Source organism: Rhinatrema bivittatum, chromosome 1 (assembly GCF_901001135.1).
Source record: "Rhinatrema bivittatum chromosome 1, aRhiBiv1.1, whole genome shotgun sequence".
NCBI classification, from domain to species: domain Eukaryota; kingdom Metazoa; phylum Chordata; class Amphibia; order Gymnophiona; family Rhinatrematidae; genus Rhinatrema; species Rhinatrema bivittatum.
The window spans coordinates 348,558,664-348,581,885 of NC_042615.1; the positions used below are offsets into that span (position 1 = coordinate 348,558,664).

The window sequence follows — 23,222 nt, forward strand, 5'->3', positions numbered from 1 at the left end:
TGCTACCACCAGCCTGCCATCTCCCCGGGTGTGCCGCTCCATGCAAATGCACGGTATGCACACCCGATTGCGCCGGGCTTGCCATCCTCCTCTTCCAAATGTATTACTTGTTCCTCCATTTCCACTCAGCTCCTCAACTCTCTTTACCCTGGAGTCATCTGTCTCATCCTCACTCTGTCATTTTCCACTGAAACTATTCCCACTGCCTTCAAACATGCTGTGATCACACCACTTAAAAAAAAACCCTCACAGGAACCTACCTGCCCTGCTGTTATCCCATCTCCTTCTTCCCCCTCACATCCAAACTACTCAAATGTGCTTTCACTTCTGCTCTCTTGAATTTCTTGCATCTCAAACCATTCTTGATCCCCCACTATGTACCACAGAAACAGCCCTTGCCAAAGTCTCCAACAGCCTATTGATGGCTAAAACCAATGGCTTTTGTTTGATCTTTTCCCTCCTAGACATGTTTGCTGCTTTTGACACTGTTGATTCTGTTTTATCACTTGGATTTCAGGGGCTTGGTTCTCTCTTGGTTCTTTTGCCATTGCACTTTTAATGTGTCCTTTAGTGGATCCTCCTCTTCCCCCATCCCACCTCAAAGCTCTATCCTGGGGACTCTTCTCTTTTCTTTCTGTACAAATTCCCTTAGTGCTCTGATCTCCTCCCATTGCTTTCAGTACCATGTTTATGCTGATGACTTCCAGATCTACCTCTCTATGCCAGAAATTTCATCAGGAATCAAGTCCCAAAAACCAGCCTGCTTGTCTGATGTTCCACCATCACCTTAAACGCAAAGTGTCTATGAGGAAACAGAAGTTTTAATTGTTAGTATTATTTGTTTGGAGTAGAGGAGTAGCCTAGAGGTTAGAGTAGCACATTTTAAACTAGGTAAGGCAAGGGTTCAAATCCAGTTGACATTCCTTGTGATCTTGAATAAATCACTTTACCCTCCTTTGCCTCAGGTACAAACATAGGGCCTCATTTGCTAAGCATTTCCTCATAGACACATAATGGGGAAAAGGCCCTAGTAAAAATCAGACTCTTAATATTTATATTCCACGTTTTTCAGCACTTCAGAGTGGATTACATTCAGGTACTGTAGGTATTTCCCTGTCCCCAGAGGGTTTAAAATCTAAGTTTGTACCTGAAGCAATGGAGGGTAAAGTGACTTGCCCAAGGTCACAAGGAGTGACAGCGGCACTTGAACGCTGGTCTCCTGGTTCATAGCCCACTGCTCTAACCACTAGCCTACTCCTCTTAGATTGTAAGCCCTCTGTTTATAGGGTAAAACCTATAGTACCTGAATGTAATCTGCTTTGAAATGGCTGAGTCACAAAAGGAAGAATATACAAATAAATTAAGTCTGTCATGTAAAATTCCTTTCAATTTGAAAACATTTTTTCTGATGATCTTGAGCTGAACAGCAGGTGGTAATACACAAAGCAGTGGTCAGTAGGCACTAGCAGTTGGAGCTGAAGGGATGAATCCCAGAGTCAGAATATGCTGCTGCTGTCACTCTATTGCTGAGGATTTATTAGGGAGACAGTTGGAGCTGGTTTAGGGAGTAACAGTTGGAAATAGCTGAGAGAGGCCTGTTTCATCCAGGAAGATTACACAGGACACTCAGATATGTCTGAGAATGATGCAGCATTTCACTGTGTAGAAGTGATCTTCTTTAATTATATCTTTATTGAATTGTACACATTATTATAATGTAAAAACCAAAGAAAAAAGTGAGCCATACACAGGTAAATACTACACCACACAATAACACTAATGCTTCCATGGTACGGCCAACACAAATCCCCATAATAGGGGGGAAAAAAGAGGAAATACCAAGAAGAAAAAAATATATATATCCAGTGCTGCATTTAAACATTTACTGTAAATGCCCTAATTACCTAAGGTTCAGCACTATTAATCTTATCTAACAAAAACATCTCTAAATGAGCAGGGTCAACAAAAATACCTCGAAAGCAGTAATTTACAAGACTGTTTTAAATAAAAGGTAGCTCCCACATCTACAACCTGCTGTTTTAATTGCAGGAAGAGCTTCCTTCTAAACTGGGTCTCTCTTTTTGCTACACATCTGGGAAGTTTTGAATACGTTGACCAAAAAGACTCGTTCTTGTATCCAAAATACTTTTTAAGTACTAAAGCTCTGTAAGAATCAAGAGAAAATGTAACGAATAACGTAGCCCTAGTCTCAATGTTATTTTGTGAATCCTAAGGTTCCGCCGATTCCACATCAAGCCTGGCAGCTGTCGCTCTACGCGCATCTATAGGAAAAGAAACTGGCCCCCCCCAAAGCCTTCCCTGCCTCATCGGGATAGAAACGGTGGAGGGAGCAAGCCGAGTAGCCAGAGGTGGTTTAAATTAGCCCCGGCGCTCTGATGACGTCAGCGTCTCGGCAGTGGGAAACAGCGGATTCCAAATCCGGTGGGGGCTAAGCAGAGAGCGATGACGGCAGCACTTTCTCCAAGAATTACCTACTACCCCCCCGCCCAGAACAACTGATTTAAGTATAGCAGCTAGTTATTATGAAAATTCCTTTTCTTTTTCTCTCAGTTGGTTGTTTGCAGTTTTTCAAGCTTTTTTAAAGTTCACTATAAATTATTTTATTAATGAGCAATTTAGGCTTTTTTTTTTTTTTTTTTACAGATACGTGACCCAGGTAAGTGAGTTGCTATAGGATCCCGGTATTTCTAATAAACCGTTTCTGAATGCCTTTCTGAGAACCCTGTGATTGCAGACTGTCATGAGGTTGTGGTGTTGGGGTTGCCCAGAGGCAAGCGGAAACCCAGTTAGCAGGTGGAAGGTTGCCAGGAGAAAGGCACATGCACAGGTCAGGCAAGGCCTGTGCAGTGCTTGCTGGAACCCTGAATTGGCCAAGGGTTTAATTCCTGGCGGGTGGGAGGGATATCTCAAGGACATTACATAACAGACCTTCTTTTCTGATGTTAACAGCAGGACAAACAGGCTCAGTGTGTAGGCTGAGGGTCACCACCTACTTTATGATTATACAGAGGGAAAGGTCTGTTGCTGGCAGAGAACAGGCACACTGCCCAGTCTCCAACTGAGAGGAGAGGTGACAAAAACCTCCTCTCAACAAAAGAGGGAAAAATACTTCACTCAACTGTTCTGAAAACACTTCTGGCAGTGCTACTGTCACTGCAGCCCTTCTCCGACCTAGAAGGAAACTAGCCTTCGGCTACACAGGATGGCCCTCTCCAGGAGTAAACCAGGCTGCTCTCCAGCCAAATAATTTACTATTAGGAAATCTTTTTAAATAAAGTCTCTGCTCTCTGAGGTAGATCCTTAATAAGTAGGCAGTGCCTGGAAAAGATTTTTCTTCCCCCCCCAAAAAAAATAAAAAATAGCTTCATTGAGGGAATAGGCCTCGCTGTAAAGGAAAACACTCAAAGAGCTCCTCTCTCTTCAAACCCTTAACTCAAATATCACACCTTCTATTACCTATTTATAAATAAAGGTCCACCCACTCAAACAGCCTCTGATCTAAAAGCACCTGTTCCTTGCTACTGTCAGAGACAATAAGGGATGAATTTGGTCTACCCCTACCCCAAGGTCCTGAGTCAGTGTCAGTTCCTTGCTATCCCCCATCCTCAACAAGCCTCCAAGTCCTATGTGATGCTGTCACCTGGACCTTGGCTCCAGCAGCAATCCACACAGCACATCATTCAGGGCTGATGGAAGGGTATTAGGCACTCTAGGCAAACCTTCTGTCTTGTGCCCCCTTTCCCTGGTCCAGGCCCCAGCTCCGACCCCCATCCTTATTCACTCTGACAGACCCCCTCTCTTACACACACTTAGGTTCCTTGGCTTATTCACACATGCATCCTTATACAGGCTCCCTCCCTTTCTCTCACTAACACCATTGCTCTGTTGTATATACACAACCCCTCTGACTCACAGACGAATAGAGGTGCCACTCGTGGCCCACAGAGACTCTGCTTCTCTTGGCCGCAAGTAGAATGGGCACTGCTCGTGTCCCGCCGAGTCTCTACTCCTCTTGGCCATGAGTGAGATGGGCTCCACTCGTGGCCCCACATGGCTCCTCTTTGCCACCCCCTAATGGTTGACACCCTAGGCAACTGCCTAGTTTGCCTATTGGGATGCACCGGCCTTGACAGCATGGGACTAAGGCTTTACTCATAGGCCCTGCTCCCTGCATTGAAGGCCAGAGGGGATGGGGGTCTGTAAGTGCAGACTTTGACCTAGTGCTCATTGCGCTGTGAGATCACCACTGGAGCCAGGATCTAGGGTGAGGGTGGCAAGGGCAGAAGCACTAAGGGCCTTTTGGAGGTCCGGGGTGGCAAGCAGGCACTTTGCTCTCCCCCACATTTTCCAACTTAGGTACAGGCCTAATATGACTGTGCATAAATCCAGGCCTAAAGACAATATGATAGGCTAGACAGACCACAGGTCTGACCCCTATTAGCAATTCTTACATTTTTAACAGGAGTGTGGAAAAAAGAATTAGGATGAAAATAAATGAGAGGATGCTAAAGGAGAGAGGGTAATGTGAGAAACCTGAATAGAGTCAAAAGGATCAATAAAGGGAAAGGAAAAAATCATATAAACTATATCCATGTAGAAACTGTACAGAAGAGTGCAGAGAAAATCACTCACAAAAGCTTTTTGATTATAGATGGTTGGAGAAATTACAGAAGCTTTATTTATAGGATATTTTAGAAATAAAAACCAGTACTGTAGGTCAGGGAGGCTTCACTATTCCAGGGGCTCAGATAGGATGGAGAGCTGTGTCTATCAAGCCGTGCTATAGACATGGTTAGTCTAAGCAGCAACAGCTGGGTAGTTAGTGGCTTCAAAAACAGTGACCTAAATTCTCCCTTAGACTGAAATCCTACGGTTCAACTATTAAATCAGAAAGTGCAGGTGCTGCTATCAAGATACAAGCTAGGGTTTGTCATCAGTGACACCATCACTGCATTGTGACAGGAGCAGTGAGCCTGGACTGTACAAACCTGGAGTTACAAGTCAGAAAGAAGCAGAGCTCAGCCAGAGAGAGAAAACCCCTGTACAGAGAGGACCAGGAAAGCAAAGATGGGATATTTCAGGGATTACTTATTACATTGTTTTAATTGCTACTGAAATTAATTCAGTTCCTCCTCCTCTGCCACCTCTCCTCCTCTCATCAGCCTCAATGGTCTCTCCCACCCTCTTGTGAGGTCATGATGACAACAGGAGGCTTATAAAAGGCAGAGCTGCCTGGGCTCAGTGGCATTTCACAGGAGGGCAGCAAGCAGTGAGCATCTCTGCTGGCTCTGGCTCTGGATCTCAGGAGACTGAAGGACCTGAAGTTTCTGGAGCTGAGCTACAAGCAACAGAACAAAGGTGAGATTATTGCAGCACAGAACTAAAGTTTAACTCTACTTGGAACTCCAAATTGTAACAAATCTTCCCACCCCTCTCCTGTCCCTTCTCCTACTTCACCTTTCCTCCCCAATGTTTCTCTCTTTTATCCCTATTTTCTCCCATCTCACCCTTTCTCTCTCCCATCAGTATCTTTCCTCTGCCCTATCTCTTCCCTATTTCTCATCCCCTACCTTCCCTTTCCACCCTCCTCTTCCCCATATCTCTTCTTCCCTCTCCCACCATTTCTCCTCTCCCCATACTTTCCCCCTTCCTTCATCCCCCCCTCGGGTTGGTGCACATCCCACAGCATATTTAAATAGTGTGTGTATTCTGTATACACAACATAAAAGCTTGATATATTTTTTGTTACACTGCCACCCTGTGATCTGTGGTTGATGCACTTATAGTACAAGGGCATGTAACCTTTGATCCAATAGAGCATTAAAGCTGGTCTGACACTTCTGAGTGTGACATTCCCCGTTTTCCATTTCCTGACCTGAGTGTAATCTTTTTCCCTTACAGCACCCAGGGCAGCTGTTTCTCAGGCAGGGCATTCTCCATTTAAGATAAAGGGATATGAGCTAAGCCTGCAACACTGTCCGTCTCTCTGTGACATTAAAAAAAAGCTTTATCAACTGCATTCAGCAAAGATATTCCAGAATGTTTCAGCACAGCTGTAACAATTTAATGATTCTGTAGTTATTCCTGATTCCATCTTACAGTAAGCTCTATATTTATTCAGTTGTTCAGAAATTGATATTTTGGCAATTAAGAAGCAACTCAGTCTGAATATCTAAAGTTGGATCAGAGGTTAACTATCTGTTTAGAAGCACGGAAGATGGAGAGTGAGCATAAGTCAGAAGAATGCTATAGCAGGCCAAAGGTAGAGGATGTAGTCTTAAAGAGAACTGCAATTTTCTAAAATTTCAGATATAACCACAAATTGAGAACTTGGGGGATCTGCTGCTAGAACTTGAATTAAATAAAACTGATCAATATCTGTCCGATTTCAGTTATTTAGATATCACTGCTGGGATGAACACTGTGGATGTGGCATCCCTCTGAGTTGGCCACTAGATGTCACTAAGACCCTGCTTAGAAATTTACAGCTAAGAGCCTTCAACACTTTCTGCCCCTCCCAACCTGGAGGATTTGGATTGGACGCTTCATCCTACTTAGTGCAGCCATTTTAGTAATCTGTGGAATAATTTTGTGTTAGCATTAGAGCAGTGAGGATGCAGTATTTCCATTTTCTGAGGAGCCTCCCAGCCTTATAAAATTATTTTTCAGACAGCAAGAATTCGAATATTGTTTTGTGGGGAGGTTTTTTTGACTTACCCCTCCCACAGGGTTGCAGGGCTGGGATAGCCTGGTTCCTATATTCCAGAGCCTTTTCCTCCAAGGGATGTCACCAGTACCGGCATTGGGGAAGGAGGAGCAAGATCTTGGGAGTTTTTCCAATCTGATCTCTCACTCCATGGAGACCAGGACAGGCTGAGCAATCATGAATAAACTGGTCTCGAGTAGGACTTTTTTGTGTTTGAGGGGACCCCTCCAATAGGATTCCTGTTTAGCCCCTTGGGAAAGCTTTTGGTCACTGTAAAATCATCGTGGGAAGCTTTACCCAGTTACCTAAAATAATGGACACCTACCCAGAAGAGAAAAAACATCTTTGTACATCAGTCTGCTGTAAATTAATCTTTATTGAAAATGGTCTTAAATTAAATATTTACTGATTCTTTAACAATTAGACACCCAGAGCCTTGACCTGCCTGGTTGTCCCAGCATCTCATATCTTGGGATGCAGCAGCTAACAGTAAACAGAGAGAGACACGCCTGGGCCATAAGCAAGAACTTCCCCCTACAAAAAGGATTCCACCCTTGGGACACAGAGTAAAGTTATGGGAGAAGTGCTAGCCGGAGCAGCCTCTAAGAAAACAAACATGTTTGTGTGCCCTTGGAACTTAACCCCCCCCCCCAGGAAGGGTTACATGGAGAACCTACCATATACCCTTCAAGAGAAATGGATCTCACTGGATTCAAGATACAAAGGAAAATAAAGTTGCCTTTCCTCATTTTGAATTCTCCTTAAGGCCTATTTGTTACTTGACAGACTAGAAGTTATATTTAGCACATCAGGGATGACTAGTGCAAGCTTCTGCAGAATGAAAAGTTGACTAAAAGCTATGATAAGCCAGGGATACTGAAGAGACTGCCACCATGTCTACACCTCTTGTAGACTGAGGACACGTGCAGAGAAAAATGAGGGAAGAAACAAGGGAAGGATGGAGAGCAGTGAGAGGCTGGAAAGGAATGACTGGAAGATGGGAAAGCTGGAGAAAAGGGGAGAGGAGAAGTAGTAGGTGAGGGGGATGGGCAAGAAGGTAGGTGTGTTGAGGAGGGAAGGGAATGTTCATGAAGTGGAAAGCGGGAAAGAAAGGGAGAAGGGACAAGCAGGAGGAGAAAGCAAGGAAAGTTAGATGGGGTGAAAATAAAGGGCAGGACTGAGTCAGGAAATGGAAGAAAGCATGAGGATGAAAGAAGGGAATAGAATGCAAAGGGAGGGAGGGGTAGGGGAAGGAAGGTCATAAATAGGAGTGGGGAGGAAAGAGCAGAGGGAGAGCAGGAAGATGGCAAGAAGAGACAAGGGGTGTGGGAAGGGGAAGGTGGAGAGAAAAGAAAAAGCAAAGCAAAGGGCATGGGAAAGCAGAGAGAGGCAGGAAAGAAGAGTTATAGGCAAGGGGAGAAAATAAGAAGAATGGAAAAGAAATGGGTAGGGAGAGAGGGGGGAAAGGAATGGTGGGAAAGTAGAGGAAACAGAGGGAAGGGAAGAGTAAGAAATTGGGAGAAGAGAATGGAAAAAGGGTAGGGATGAAAAGGAGGAGGGATGAATAGGGTATAGAGGGAGGGAGGTCAAGAATAGGATGGAGTGAAATGGGGATGGCAGGAAAATGGAGAAGGTACGAGGGATGAGGAGTGGAAGGGAGGAAGAAGGGGAAGGAAAGGAAGAGAATGTAAGGGAATAGGAAAGAGCAAGGAGAGGAAAGAGGGAAAATGGAAGGAAAGAGTGGGGGAGGGAAGAGGATAACTGGGGAGGAATGGAGGGAATGAAAGATGAGGTGATGGAAGGGATGAGAGAATGTGAGGAAAGGGCAGGCAAGGGGATAGAATACAGGGAAGGGCTGAAAGGGAAAGGAAGGCAGGTGGACAATTGGGGTGGAGAAATGAGGGGGAATGGCTAGGTAAAGATGAGTGGAAGGCAGAAGGGGAGGAGGAGAAGAAATAACTTGAAAAGAGGGGAAGGGAGAAAGTGTGGGAGGATAGGGAAGAGGGTGGTTAGGATACAGAATGGAGAGGGAAGGAGATGAAGGGGTGGGAAAGGGAGGAGAAAGTATGAAAGGGGAGAAGAATGGATGTTATTTGAGAGGGGGAAAGAGGGGAGAGTGAAGTGAAGGGGGAAGTTGAGAAGATTAGGAAATGGGGAAAGGATGGAGAAAGGTGGAAGAGAGGAGATTGTGGGTGGGGTGGAGTCCATGAATGGGGAGGGGAGAAGATGGGAAGGATTATGTGAAAGGAGGAATAGGAGATGGGAGGGGAGTTAAGGATAGTATGGTTGGGAAGGGTAGGTTGATCTGGGGGAGGAAGGGAAGAGAGAGTAGGAGTGGGAGGATAGCATGAGAGAAGAGGGAGGGGTAGGAAAGGTGGTAGGTGGGAGAAGGAAGAGGAGGTGTGAAGAGCAAGGAGGACCAATGGTAAGGAAAGGAAAGCCAACGAGATAAGGGGAGGAAATTAGGGCAGTGAGGGAAGAGGAGAGAAGGAGGAAAAAAGGCAAGCAGAGAATGTAGGTATGGCTAGAAAAAGAAGACAGAGTGGAGAAAAATAGAATTGAAGGGTAAGGAATATGAAGGAAGGAAAGGGGGTAGAGCAGAGAGAGTAGAGGTAGAAAGGAGGAAGGATAAGAAGTGAGGGTGGGGAGAGGACTGAAAAGGCAGAGAAAAGGGAGGGTGGAGAATACTGGAAATGAGGGGAGAGGTGTGGGGAAAAAAGAAGAGGAAAGGTGGACTATACAGGAAAAGGAGGAAAGGATAGGAAAGGGGGAGAAGAAATAAGGGGGAGGCAATGGGACAGAAGACAATGATGGGAGAGTCAGGAGGGGAAAAATGAAAAGAAAGAGGGTAAGGTGGGAGAGAGGAGAGAGAAAAGAAGGAAACATTTAGGAAGAAAGGAGAATTGAGATAAAGGACATGAGAGGTAGGAAGATTTGTTACAATTTGTAGTTCCAGTTAGAGTTAAACCGTAGCTCTATGCTGCAATAATCTCACCTTTGTTGGGCTGCATACAGCTCAGGTCCTTCAGAGCTCCAGAGTCAGCAGAGATGCTCACTGCTTGCTGCCCTCCTGTGAAATGCCACTGAGCCCAGGCAACTCTGCCTTTTATAAGCCTCCTGCTGTCACGACATCACAGGAGGGTGGGAGAGACCATTCCTCCAAAGCCAGCTTGATGGCGTGTAACTTGCGGTCTACAATGCTGGAATTTTGTTCTGCAGCAGAGAGTTTGCATGAGTAGAAGGAACACGGGACCACAGATTGAGAAGCAGAGCATTGGTTCAGGACCGCCCCCACTCAAATCGTGGAGGCTTCTACCTCAACCAGGAAGGGGCGATTAGGGGCCGGATGATGGAGACAGGATCCATTTAAGAAAGCCTCCTTGAGTGATGAAAGGCAGAAACAGCCTCCGGGGTCCAGTTTTGGGTGTCCTGACCCTTTCGGGTCCGAGCTGTAACAGGAGTTGCCAACGTAGAGTAGCTCGGTATGAAGTGGTGGTAGTAATTCGTGAATCCTAGAAAAAGTTGAAGTGTCTTCAGGCCCATGGGTTGTGGCCAGTTTCGGATTCCTTTTAGTTTCAAGGGATCCATCGAGAATCCTTTTTGGGAGCTTATGTACCCCAGAAAGGGCAAGCTGAATTTTTCAAATAGGCACTTGTCCAATTTCGCGAACAGATGGTTTACCCGAAGATGTTGAAGTACAGTACGAACATCGCTACGGTATGTGGCCAGGTCCTTGGAGAAGATAAGAATGTCATCCAGGTACGCCACAACTTTGATGTATAAGAGATCCATGAAGATTTCATTAATCATTCGCTGGAAAACTGCAGGTGTGTTACAAAGGCCGTAGGGCATCACTAAATATTCGTAATGTCCAATTCTGGTGTTGAAAGCAGTCTTCCAGATGTCATCAGGGCGGATATGACCAAGGTTATAGGCTCCACGTAAGTCTAACTTGGTGAAGATAGAGACTCCGTGTAGCCGATCAAACAATTCTGATGTCAAGGGCAGAGGGTACTTGTCCTTAAGAGTGATTGCATTCAGACTGCTGTAGTCGATACACGGTCTTAAAGAGCAGTCCTTTTTCATGACAAAAAAGAACCCTGCACCAGCAGGAGAGGTAGAGGGGTGAATGCAAGGTACATGGCAAGGCAAACAGAAACATATCTTATGTTCTAAAGGGAGACAGGAACTAGGAAAGAGAATACTCAGAGCCAGAAAGCCGCTAAGAGAGAAGACCAAATCTAAGACAGGAAACCAGAGGGCCAGTACAAGGAACTAGGAAATTCCAAAATGAGGTAAGGAGTTGTGAGCAAGGCAGGCTTTTAAGGCGTGGCAGTGCATATTCATATGCCTTTGAGGCAAGCCTGCATAGCTCAGACTGTGGCCCACTGAGGGCTCCTGTAGCCAGGGGGGGGCCCATACAGTGGCCAGGATTTTTACAGATAGCGTATTCTCCTTCCTGCCTGTATGGGTAGGAAGAAGGACATGACATCGAAGCAGTATTACCAGCATGATGGTCTGGAGGAGAAGTAGACTACAGCATCAGCCGAAGGAGCAGTGCAGCCAGCACTGAGGGAAGGAGCAGGAGGCCAGAATAGAATTGTTCCCTGCCCTTGTGGCCTGATAGAGCAGCCCTTTGGTCTGGAGAAGCAGGTTGCAATGATGGTCAAAAGAGCAGTGCATCTGGTGCCGCAGGAAAAAGCAGGAGACTAAAATGGGTCATCACCCCCGCCCCCGACCTGAAGGAACAGTGTGGCAGGCTCTGCCAGAAAGAGCAGAAAGTCAGAATAGATTTGGCTTCTACCCCCACAGACAAAGTAAGAGTCATCCCCTAGGTTGGGGGATGAAGAAGGAGGCTGCTACTCCAGAGGGTGAAAAAAGTGAACGAGTGAGAGAGGAAGCGTGTGTATGTGAATGAGCATGTGTGAGTGACAGAGCATATCTGTGTATACTACAGAAAGAAAAGAAAACTTGTGTGCAACAACCCTCTTCCTCTCTCCCTATTAATCCAAGACAATCTGAAGGCATCTGGAAATCAAAACTTCACAGTTTAGGAGAGCTGTGAATATTTTTCTATCTCTATTTTAATTATTGCATGTTACTTGATGTCTGCTGTTTTTAATATTTTGGTGTTTGGCCAATTTTTATATCAATTTTTAATTATTAGGTGTTCTATTCATCAGCTATTTTGAAATATTCTTTTCATTAGTGTGGTTTTACTGCTATTGATATTTTATATTTCTTGATTTTATTGTTTTATGAGAAAAGGTAATGTTTCGTTTTTTTCTGTTGCACTGCATACAGAATCTAGCTTGTTGCGTTTCCAATTTTCTCCTGGGTGAATTCTGAGCTACTGTGGAGTGAAAAATATGCACAGAATTCCCTTCCTGCACAGAAATTGGAGCAGGTCCAGCGTGGCGCAAATAGAACCAATTCTGCTTGTAGCAAAGAAGGAAGGAGCAGCCCCCAGCTTGTTGCGTTGCGGTGAAGGAAGCAATAGGCCCCCGGCATGCTGCATCACGGCAAGCAGCAGGTCCTTGGCGTGCCATTTCACAGCGAAGAGTGTGCAGATCCCGGCAGCCACAAGTGGAGCCCATTCCGCTCGCGACGAAAATGGAGCAGGCCCTGGAGAAAGTGAGTGAGTATAGAGGTTGTTTGTGTGAAAGACTGAGAGGCTGTGTAAGGGTGTGTGTATGATTGTGAGCCGGTGTGTGTATGTGTATGTGAGGGAGCATGTGTGAGGGTGTGTTTGTATGCCAGAGAGATGGAGTCTATGTGATGAGATTGTGAAAGAGTGTGTATGTATGAGAGATAGGGAGCTGATGTGTATGAAAAAAGGATTGTGTGAGGGTGCTTGTTTGTTTCTGAGAAAGGGAGCCTGTGTGAAAGGATGTGTGTAAGTGTGAGAGAGAGGAAGCTTGTGTGTAGGTGTGTGTGTGTGTGTATGTGAGAGAGAGAGAGCGGGAGTCAATGTGCAGAGGTATGTGAGAGAGATAGGTACCCTGTGTGAGGGTGTATGTGTGAGAGAGAGGGGGAGCATCTATGGGTGTATGTACAAGACAGAGAGGAAGCCTGTATGAGGGTGTGTGTGTGTGTGTGTGTATATGAGAGAGAGGGAGCAAGCCTATGTGAGGGGCAGAACTGAGAGAGGGGTCAAACTCTAGGAGTAGAGCTAGAGTGGAAGGAGTTGAGCCTAGCGGGGAAGGGGAGAGATAGTGGAAGGTGGAGGAGTTGGGAGATCTCAAAGGCAAAGTGAAAGGAGACTGGTCAGGGGAGCAGGGAGAGGATGGAAGGGACACTTTTGCAATGTATTTCTAGGCTAATTCTGCTCAAAATATTTAAAACTCTGCATCTCTAAGTAATAACTTTTTTCTGTATTATGTTTTAAATTAATTACTTAAAGACTGTCATGTATATTGTGTTACTTCGACCAATATAAATAATGTAGGATTTTGCAGAATTTTCCATTTTTGTGCGCAGAATTCCCCCAGGATTACAGCTTGTACTTGGTGAATGTCTGTCTGTGTTTTGCATGTCTGACCTGTAGTTTTTGTGTAAGAACTTATAACGGCCTAGCATGTTCTGTTTTCTTAACAAGAGATGTAGACTTGGGGAAGCCACTACTTATCCTGGTTATGAGCAAGAGGGTTTGGACTGGGATCCTACTGTGTACTTATGATCTGGATTGGCCTCTGTCAGAGACAGGATGCTGGGTTTGATGATCTTTGATTTGACCCAGTATGTTCTTATGTATTGATGTTCTGGAACCTGGTATAATAGGTTGAGTTGTTGCTGTTTGAGTGCTAGAGTTAATATTGTTTTGGTATGAAAGGTTTATTATATTGTGATTCCATTTATTCATGGCTTTCTGACAGCCAAGCTAACACCCAACATATGATAGATAGGACTAATACTATATGGGTTCCAAGTGTATTTTTTGCAGGGTTTTCTGGTTGGTACCACAGCAGTACATACAAATATAATATACATGTTGTGATATTTTAACCTCAGAAAACTGTACCTTGAATATCCTTTGTCATGCATAATCTGTTATTATAAATGAATAATTTTTAATTGTGTGTGTGTGGGGGGGGGGGGGCACGCCAATGGTGTCAAATGCCCTTGCCCCGGCCCTATTTATGCCCACTTGGAAATCCGCGGTTCCATCACTGGCAGTATATAGCACTTCGCGCGCGCTTTTCCCTGTACCACGGAAACCCACGCCACTACTTCTTGGCAGACGGGAGCTATCAGCCTTCAAATGCCTCTTTAAAAAAATAAAAATAACTAGTGTGTGAGAAAACCCTTCTAAATCGTGCGCTCCGGCTTCCTAGCACAGCCCACCCTTTCCTCCGCCGCTTCTCTCTCGGAAGAGGCTTGGGCGTGCACACACAGGGCTCCTTCCCTCCAGCAGAGGTCTCTGTGCGCCCGGCCCCGGGAAGCTGCCCTGCAGCAGCGGGTTTCTCTCTCTCTCTCTCTCTCTCGTTCCTTTCTCTTTCTTTCCCGCCTCTCCGCAAGCATTAGCGGAGGGGAGGGAGCGCTAGCGGGGAGCCGCGCCGGGCAGAGGCGGGCATGGAGGGGGAGAGCACGAGCGCGCTCATCTCCGGCTTCGTGTTCGGCGCCCTCGCCTTCCAGCACCTCAGCTCCGACCTGGACACCGTGAGTAGCGACGGACGCCGGCCCGGGATGCGCGTCCCTTAGCGTGCACCTCCTCCTCCTTTTTTTTTAGTTTTACTTTCAGTACGTTTCCATGCACCTCCCCGGGTCTCCTGCGACTGTGATCCAACGGAAGGGGGGGGGGGGGGGAGAGAGACAGCAGATGTGGAACTGGCTCGGTGTGGCTCCGTCTCGCTTTCTGCCACTTCCTGTATAGTTGTGATGTTGCCGTTGCTAGGAGCTTACTCAGACGTTTTATGTCCGCGGGTTTGTCATAATAATAATAATAATAATAATAATTGATTTCCTAGCTCTCTCCAGACAGTCCCCGCTCCGTGGAGCTTACAGTCCAGTCAAGACACATGAGAGGTTTGCGCGAGGTTCGGGGGACTGCTCACGCACCAAGCCGTGCTCTGTGTGTGGGGGGGGGGGGGGGGGAAGCCAGCGGGAGGATTTAGAAGGTGGGAGGGGGCGGCTAGGCGGGATTTGAGGGGGAGGGGGCGTCACTTCAGCTGAGCGAAAGCTCTCCGCTGCCCCAGAGTCTCCATCATGAGGCGAGAGGCCCTCGACTGTTACCAGAGGACGGGTCCTGTCACAGTCGCTATCTATGATCGTGTCCTTTGTGCAGCTTTTTTGAGTTTTAAGATTAGTTGTGTTTTTTCATTGCCATGCCTTATGGAGCCATTAAATGAACAGTATACGAAATTTATTGGCAAATACAACAAAATCTCCTCCACAAGGTTCTTTCTGTATGTTGATAAAAAAAAACAATGAGGGAGCCTGCAGACCTTTCTGGGATGCATGGAAGGGTCTCCTAATGGATTGTTTTTATGCATTTCCTGTTGGAGGAGTAAACTAGTGGTTAGAACAATGCCCGTTGAACCAGGGTTCAAATTCTCCTTGTGACCTTGGGCAAGGCACTTTACTCTCTCTTGTACCTTAGATTGTGAGCCCTCTGGGGATAGAGAAATAGTTACAGTACCTGAATGTAATCCACTTTGAAGTGCTGAAAAGCAGAATATAAAAATTAGAGTAAGTTTTAATAAATAAACATGTTGGGTGTGATTTTACTTCCAGTGCCAAAGAGAGCTTCCTTCTGGAAATTATAGTGTGACAGTATCTGGGAGTGCAGAACATGAGAGAGAGTAAATTTACTGGGGGGGGTGGGTTAATGTTTTACAGTAGAAAGGTCATAGTAACATAGCTCACTTGAGGAAGATGACCCAGCTAGTGTACAAGGTTTTGGAGAACTCAGAAATGAGTAAGGAAAGAAAGCAACCATCTAAAATCTGTTAAGGCAGCATTTCCCAACTTTTTCAAGCCCAAGGCACATCTGCATTAACAAGAATATTCATGCCGATACAGTAAAAATCGTGGGAGAGCTGGTGCTCAGTGTTGAGTGCCCACTCTCCTGACGCTCGCCCTGCCACCTCTCCTGAGAGCACAATTCTGTATATAAATGAGGGGTCACGCTAATAAGGAGGCGCTAGGGACAATAGCGCATCCTTAGCACCTGCTTATTAGCAAAGAGGTGGCTGTCAGTGGGTCCCAACAACCAATGCTCTATTTTACTAGCATCTGTTTTCGAATCTGCTGACAGCCATGAGTTAGGAAAATGGACGCTGGTAAAACTAAGCGACCGTTTTTCTAACGGCTGACCGGCGGGCAGATTTTTAATTTAAATTTTTTGAATTTTTGGTTTCTCCGACTTAATATCGCTAGGATATTATAGTATATTATGTATAGAAAAGCAGTATTTTCTGCTTTTCTGTATGCTTTTCCGGGTTGCTCAGAATTTAACGCCTGCCCTTGGACAGGCTTTACTTTATGATGTAAGGGGTAATAGCGCATCGAAAACGCACCTTACTGTATTGGCCTGATTGTGTGGCACACAGACCTCCATGGAGCAGGCAGTGTGATCATGTGGCCAAAAGATGAGCTATTCAGGAACAAAATCTCCACCAGTCTCTCTTCCAAAATGTAAAATAAAGGAAGGGAGTGCGCAGAGACATACATGAACTCATCACAATGGGCCAGCTCGCTCTCCGTATGCAAGTGCAGGAGAAGGGGAGGTGTGTGATGGTCAGCCGACTCAGTTACTTACCTTGGCTGTTACATGTGGATGCCAGAACTTCTCCACTGCTGTCCAGTGCTCAGTACACACTCTCCCCATCTCATTCAGCCTGGAAGGACTCAAAGGAGTACACATATGATGGGCAAGAGGAGGAGCTGCTGGGTGAAATGTGTGTACTTCACAAAGTGAGGCCTAGCCTTCTATGTCCTGCATGCTGCCCCTTAATTACTACACCCCAGGGCTCGTGCTGTAGCTAGGAAGGAGAGGCATGCAGGATTACATATGTTCTCAGAAAAGAGCTGTTACATGTTTAAGAGCCACCACTGGTGACATTTCTTGTTGTGAAGTGCTGTAGCAGAGCCCAGCTGCTGGTCTAGATCTGAGCATCCGATAGTGGTGACTTTCCATGGCACAACTGATCAGGTCTGAAGCCACAGTGGTTGGGAAAAACTGTATCAAGACACCAGGACTGAAATGTATCCAAGAGTAATATGGGAAAGGAAGGAAATGACTCCATATCTACTGAACCTAATAATATTTCGAGACTCAGTCATGTTAGGGTAGAAATTGCAAAACTGGCAAAGGACATATGCAGTCCTCACATTCAAGAGTTCAAACTATGTAAAACTTGCATTTCTTTGCAAGCACAGGGTCTAGACTTTCTAAGGATTAAACATCTTTTCTTTTTTCCATCGTAAAAGGCAGATATTTTGGTAAAAAACAGCCTAGTGTTCCAAAGCAAGGATCAAGCAACTCTTCAGGCTAGGGCTGAGGTGGCCATGAGGAAGTAATTTTGAGGCAGGAGTGCCTATAGTAAAGCGTAAGCATGTTTTGCTTATGCTTTAGGAGCTAGGGTTAGATGGCTTACAAATTATAGAAAGGGTTCAACCGTGGAAGAGTCAGAGTTTAGTAAAGTGTTTCAGTTCTTTGCAGCCAACTTTTGAGGTATGAAGCATATGATGTTATGAGATCCATAAATGTCTTGACATGTGGGGCCCATACTTAATACATTGGTCAGTGGATACTACATCTAAGGATGACCTTTTGACGTTACCTTTAAACTATATATAGGCAGTCTGGGCAGAATGAAGGACTTTTGGCAGTTTTATGTATTGTATAGTCCTATCAAGATACTGTAAATTGTTGGATGAGGAAAATGTTAAGGAAAGTTCTCATCATGCTAGAGCCTTTTTGCAAATTCTGGGCAGAGAAACTGAAATATTCATGTCACGTTTTGTGCAGAGCTGCTGCTGTCTTCCCTTTTCTTAACCATAGACTCTGTTTGAGATGCCCATGTTGCTTCTATTGGTAGAAAAGAGCATGCCAAACTTTAATGCAATAGATTCCTTTCATATGTTTCCAGGGACTGTTTAAGCCCAGTGATCCAGAATGATGTATGAAAAGTGAAGGATTTGTCTTGCCTGTTAGTTTTGGTTTTGAGAGTCTTTGTACATCATTCTGGACCAAACTTGCCATTTTATTGAAACTTGTAATTTACTGGGCTGGCCTGCATGCACCACAGAGGTGGTGCGTTTGGACCTGAGGAGGGAGGGAAGGTGACAGCTACTGCTGTGGTGGACCCTGATGCCCAAAGAGCGGTACTGGGGGTGTGACTTGGAAGTGCCCAAGCTTGTCATCTGCATGTAATACCTTTACTGCATATAATTAGCCTTACAAGTAATAACTATTATATGTAATAAGCCTTGCAAGTAATATCTATTATATATAATCAACTTACACCACATGATAAGACACTGATGATGCTTATACAACCTGTTGCATGACTCTGTAAACCGTTCTGATGGCAAAACCGAATGACAGTATACAAAACACGTTAAATAAATAAATAAAAAAAATCTGGGAAATGGAGTTTGAAGATAAAAGGGGGATAAGACAATAAAACCCTTTGTAAGTGCTGGAGAAGAGCATGTTCTGATGGGCTGAGGAAGACCATGTACATTAGGCCAAAAAAAAAAATAAAAAATGTTCTTATCCTGTTACACCTGTTCAGAACGACTGGGTTTTTATGTCCTCCCAGCAGATGGAGGCACATGCTTAATTAACAAGCAACACAGTCTTCCGCCTAACCATTCCATAAGAAGTCTTATGATTGAAATCCTTTCTTGAGAACACACAACTCACTTTATAATTCCCTGGTGGAGAATTTTGATTAACTTGCCCATTATATTTGTACTTTGGAAATAACTCATTGTTCGTGAAGGTTGACAGCTTTAATGAAACGAGTGACAGGCTGACCTCCTTCAGGAGACCCCGTAGTTCTGCTGCTCTCTGCATTCCTTCTCTGTGTGCTACCTCGAAAAAAAAAAAAAATACCCAGATCATAATGATCCTCTGCGCCAGAACAGTGTTTGTGTATACAGTGAACTTTAAAATACTAGTGCTGGTTTTATCATTGCATCTCCATTGCAGCAGATTATTTTGTCCAGCCTCTGTTAATACTGTTGCTCCCATCTGTTTACATAGGAAGGCTTTCTCCTTGGAGATGTGAAAGGTGAAGCAAAGAACAGTATTACTGACTCTCAGATGGATGACGTGGAAGTGGTTTATACGATTGGTAAGTCTTCATGCTGCCTTATGCTATGCATTTGCTAAATTGTGAAGTAGGTACCTGTTGTTTAGTTTAAAATACCTTTGATAATTTTGCACTGATAAAACCATGTCAAATCTTTCATCCCAGTTGGCTCCTAGGAGGCACCCTTGTACCATGCAATTGTGATCTCAATCTCTTAAAAAAAAATGTAATATACATTAAGTTTAACCATTATGAAATGGTCTTTATTTCACCTTGGATGAATTTGAAAAGCATTTCACATTTGATGTGACTTGCACACATTGAAAGAGAGGTCCTTAGGAAATTTATCCATGCCGCATTATCTTTTTATTATCAACAATTTGTTACCACCAATTTTTTACACAAACTCTATTACATACGTGGACTCTTCCCTATATTTCCTGTACTAGTTATACCTAATTACTAAATATCACCCAATCACGCTTTACCCTTCAATTACTTCAGTCATACCATACATGTATCCCACACATTCAACATTCATCCTTCACATAAAATATGAAAAATACTAAAACTTGTTTTGCACAAGTACAGTCATAATTGTCTAAATACTTATAACACGTTCAGTGCTTTCTTCAGGTATTTTTCAAAGGAAAAATGTCCCTACTCTTCAACAAGACAATTACAATTCAAGCTAGTACCATTATATTCAATTATCTTCATATGCTCCTATAATTGTATTATATTGTCCATATGTATTCCTGTGATCTTTGTCCAACGAGAGCCTCGTTTCACCCTAATACTTAGAGCTTCTTCAGGGACATCGCTCTTTTAAATTTCCATACATATCTTGATTTGTTGCTTCAATCATATCCTTTTCATAAAAGCATAGAGTGTTTATGGAAAAGGATATGATTAATTCAGATTAGCAGTTACGATTATGTTTGTTGTATTGTAGACATTGAAATAATACAACACTATACAGTGGACCATTTGTTGTGAACACAGGGGCTAGACTCTCTATAATTGAAGAAAGCACTGATCGTGTTATAAGTATTTAGACAATTATGACTATACTTGTGAAAAGCAAGTTTTAGTATTTTTCATATTTTATGTGAAGGATGAATGTTGAATGTGTGGGATACATGTATGGTATGACTGAAGTGATTTTTAGTAATTAAGTATAACTAGTACAGGAAATATAGGGAAGGGTCCAAGTATGTAATAGAGTTTATGTGAAAAAATTGGTGGTAACAAATTGTTGATAAAAAGATAATGCGGCATGGATAAATTGCCTAAGGACCTCTGATTTAGTATATAGTGTTTACTGAGTTTTCAGAGGACATGCAGTTTTGTATTTACCACATTGAAAGAGAGTCATTTTTGCCCTGTTGGCTCATCTCCGATATCTTTTTGAAATTCAGCAAGAAATGCATTTGAAGCTTGGTTTATTGAGATTTCATCATGCACCTGTGCAAAGCGCTTTGGGCAGATGCACTTTACAAATTACACAGAAGTATGATGCTCCGACTCTGCAACAGGCCCTTTTGTTACAAACCTTGTCTATGGCTAAGCAAAGTCATGTTCCCTGAATACATCTTGTATAGTTCTTTTCATCATAGTCAAATAGTGACATAAAAGTCCTCTCTGGAACAAAGAAATTAAGGGAATATACTATATTTTGTAAAAAGAAAAAAAATTAAGACTGTGTAACTGCTAGAAACAAAAGAACTTTCTGATATGCTCACTCATCAGCCACTTGGCACTCAAAGATTAAAGCATGGCCTTGTATTACTAGGCAGCTGAATAAGACTCCTCCAAATTATTATAACCATAAGAACTAGCAGGTTGATATTCTTTCTTGAAGAAATATACATACCTAACAGCAGGGTCAGTAAAGCCCTTGCTACTGACATGCCAGATACATAAGCCTTACCAAATGACATTACATACATGACTGATGAAGGCTTGTTTGCCTATCACTAGGATACATGAGGTGGTGTGTACTGCATGTAAATAGACACCCTTTGGATGCAAAACTGCAGGATGAATAGAAAACTTACATTGGTTTGCGAAATAGCTGCTGGGGGTTCAAAAAGTGCACATATGTATTTGGAAGCTTGCATTATTGCTCTGGTTTTGTGTTATATTAGAAACTTGGCATTATGCTTTTAGTTTATTACTATAGTTAAAAAAATGTGGAACATGTTTTTTTAGCTTTTCCAGTACGTTGCTGTTCATGGCCAGATTGCCATAATTATAGGTTGTGGCCCAGAAAACAACAGGAAATGTACATTGCCCCCAGCATCACAGCCCACAATTACAGCGAGCGCCACTCCCAGATGCCAGCTAGTGTGTGTCTGTCTCTTCTTCCACTCAGTTGTTTGCATGTAGGGCAAGTGTGGAACCTTTGGGTGAGAGGGGGAAATTAGTGCATGGAAGCGACCCAGGGTAGTGTTCTATAATGCACTGTAGTTGGAACCTAGTTTATCCTGCTTTCAGTGATAATACTGCTGATTTAGTCCAGACAAGAGGGTTTTGCATCCCTCCCAGCAGATGGAGGCAGAGAATAAAAACTTTTCAGGCACTGCTACTTAACTGAGAGTGCCACCTGCAGTCCCTTCTTCATGACTTCATTTTAGAATTTAAAGCTGATTTTATGTGCATTACAGAATCTCGGTTACATGATTCTGAACAAGTTTATTTTTAATCAGCCATGTCCTAGTGGTTTTATTGAGCATTACTGCTACAAAATCATATTCTGTGAACTCTAGAAGAAAATTCTTTTTGGCACAGTGCAAGTACTAAAAGAACATTAATAGTAAATTTGAGAAATCGAGATCATTCCCAACATACCTTGGCTTACCAATGATGTTCATTCCTGTCAAGGTATGTGCAGAACTGCCCCGGGAAAGAAGGAGGGAGTGTAGTGTTAATTTGTAAAAACTTTTTTTTTTTTGTTAAACAATTTCTATACTATATTTAGGGGGAGGGGGACAGAGTATCTTTTAGTTAAAATTCATGCAACCCACTATTTAGGAAATGTATTGTCTGTGTAGCAGTCCATGCGCTTGAGGTAGTCTTTCATGGGAAGATGATGGGTATTAAGCCCGCCAACTGGAAGATGATTCCATTATGCTTGCACTTAGATCACTACCTTATCAGTTTTCAGATAAGGGTGGGAAGTTTATCAGAGATGGAGAAAATGTGTGAAAATTTTGTGCTAAAGAAAATGTAGTATCTACCTAAGCTGCTGAAAATTTTGGACCCTTTACTCCTGCAATAGGAAGTATAAACATTAGTTGATCTTTGGAATTCTGATATGCATAAGGCCATTGATGAGATTGCTCTCGCAAAATTAGTAAATCTGAGAAGGAAGAAGGCATCTCCCTGATTCACAAGAGGACTCAAATACGAAACATGAAAGTAGAAGGCTAGAGAGATGTTGGCTGAAAGTCAAATCACTTGTTTCACAATTGTCTTTTAAAAGACATGTTACTAATAGGAAGGCAATAACAATTGCTAAGAAGGATTTTTCTAATGTAATCCAGGCATCTCTAAATAGGACCAAGGAGCTATTTCATATGGTTCAAGGCCTGACAGTCTGGTCTGAGAGTCAGAGTGCCAGAGCCAGCTACTGACCTATTTAATCAATTTGCTGAACATTTTGAAAGCCAGACTGCCTTGGAATTCCCAAATTTTGATGCTGTAGTATCTGCTAGCATTGATAGTGAGCTGGCTTCAATGTATGGGACAAATTCCAGTGTTACAGGACTGTTGACTGCTGATTTGGTAAACTCAGGGGACACCGTACTGAATATTAGGGCAATGTTAGCCCGGGCTGGTCTTCCTTTTCATGAGAAAACGAATAAGGCATTAGATGCTATTCTAACTATTAGGATATGTGAGATGTTATGGTTGTGTTTTTTTTTTTTGTTTAGTCCTATTGTTTAATCTATTTCAAGTTTAGTCCTTACTATCCACGACTCCTTCAGATAAACAGGGCTAGTTCTAGGGCAAATGGCACCCTGGGCGAAAAGCAGCCCCCTCCTTCTCCTGGACCTCTCTTCAGCTGCAGCGGGATGGAATCTACCACAGCCACGCCTCTGCAGGGCGGATGATGCTGGTGGTGCCCAGGGCGCCCTCCAGTTTACGGCATCCTAGGTAGTTTACCCATCCCGAAATCTGGCCCTGAAGATTAGAATTGTTACACTAAAAGACCCATAGGCATAGCA

At 43.7% G+C, this 23,222-nt stretch overlaps 1 protein-coding gene across 6 annotated transcripts in view; it reads left to right on the forward strand.

The window, feature by feature from the left end:
* Positions 1-5,273: 5,273 nt before the first annotated feature.
* ABRAXAS1 (abraxas 1, BRCA1 A complex subunit) overlaps positions 5,274-23,222 on the forward strand; it is a 98,355-nt gene continuing 80,406 nt past the window's right edge. The window contains exons 1-3 of one of the 6 annotated variants that reach the window (XM_029599423.1): positions 5,274-5,379; positions 12,032-12,361; positions 18,942-19,032. In XM_029599423.1, the coding sequence (XP_029455283.1) occupies positions 12,341-12,361; positions 18,942-19,032 (112 nt within the window). In that variant the 5' untranslated portion in view covers positions 5,274-5,379; positions 12,032-12,340. Of the gene's footprint in view, positions 5,380-9,709; positions 10,487-12,031; positions 12,362-14,080; positions 14,387-14,538; positions 14,651-14,733; positions 14,753-18,941; positions 19,033-23,222 lie in introns of those variants that run through there. The other 5 variants (XM_029599433.1, XM_029599442.1, XM_029599405.1 and 2 more) reach the window with 5 other exon arrangements.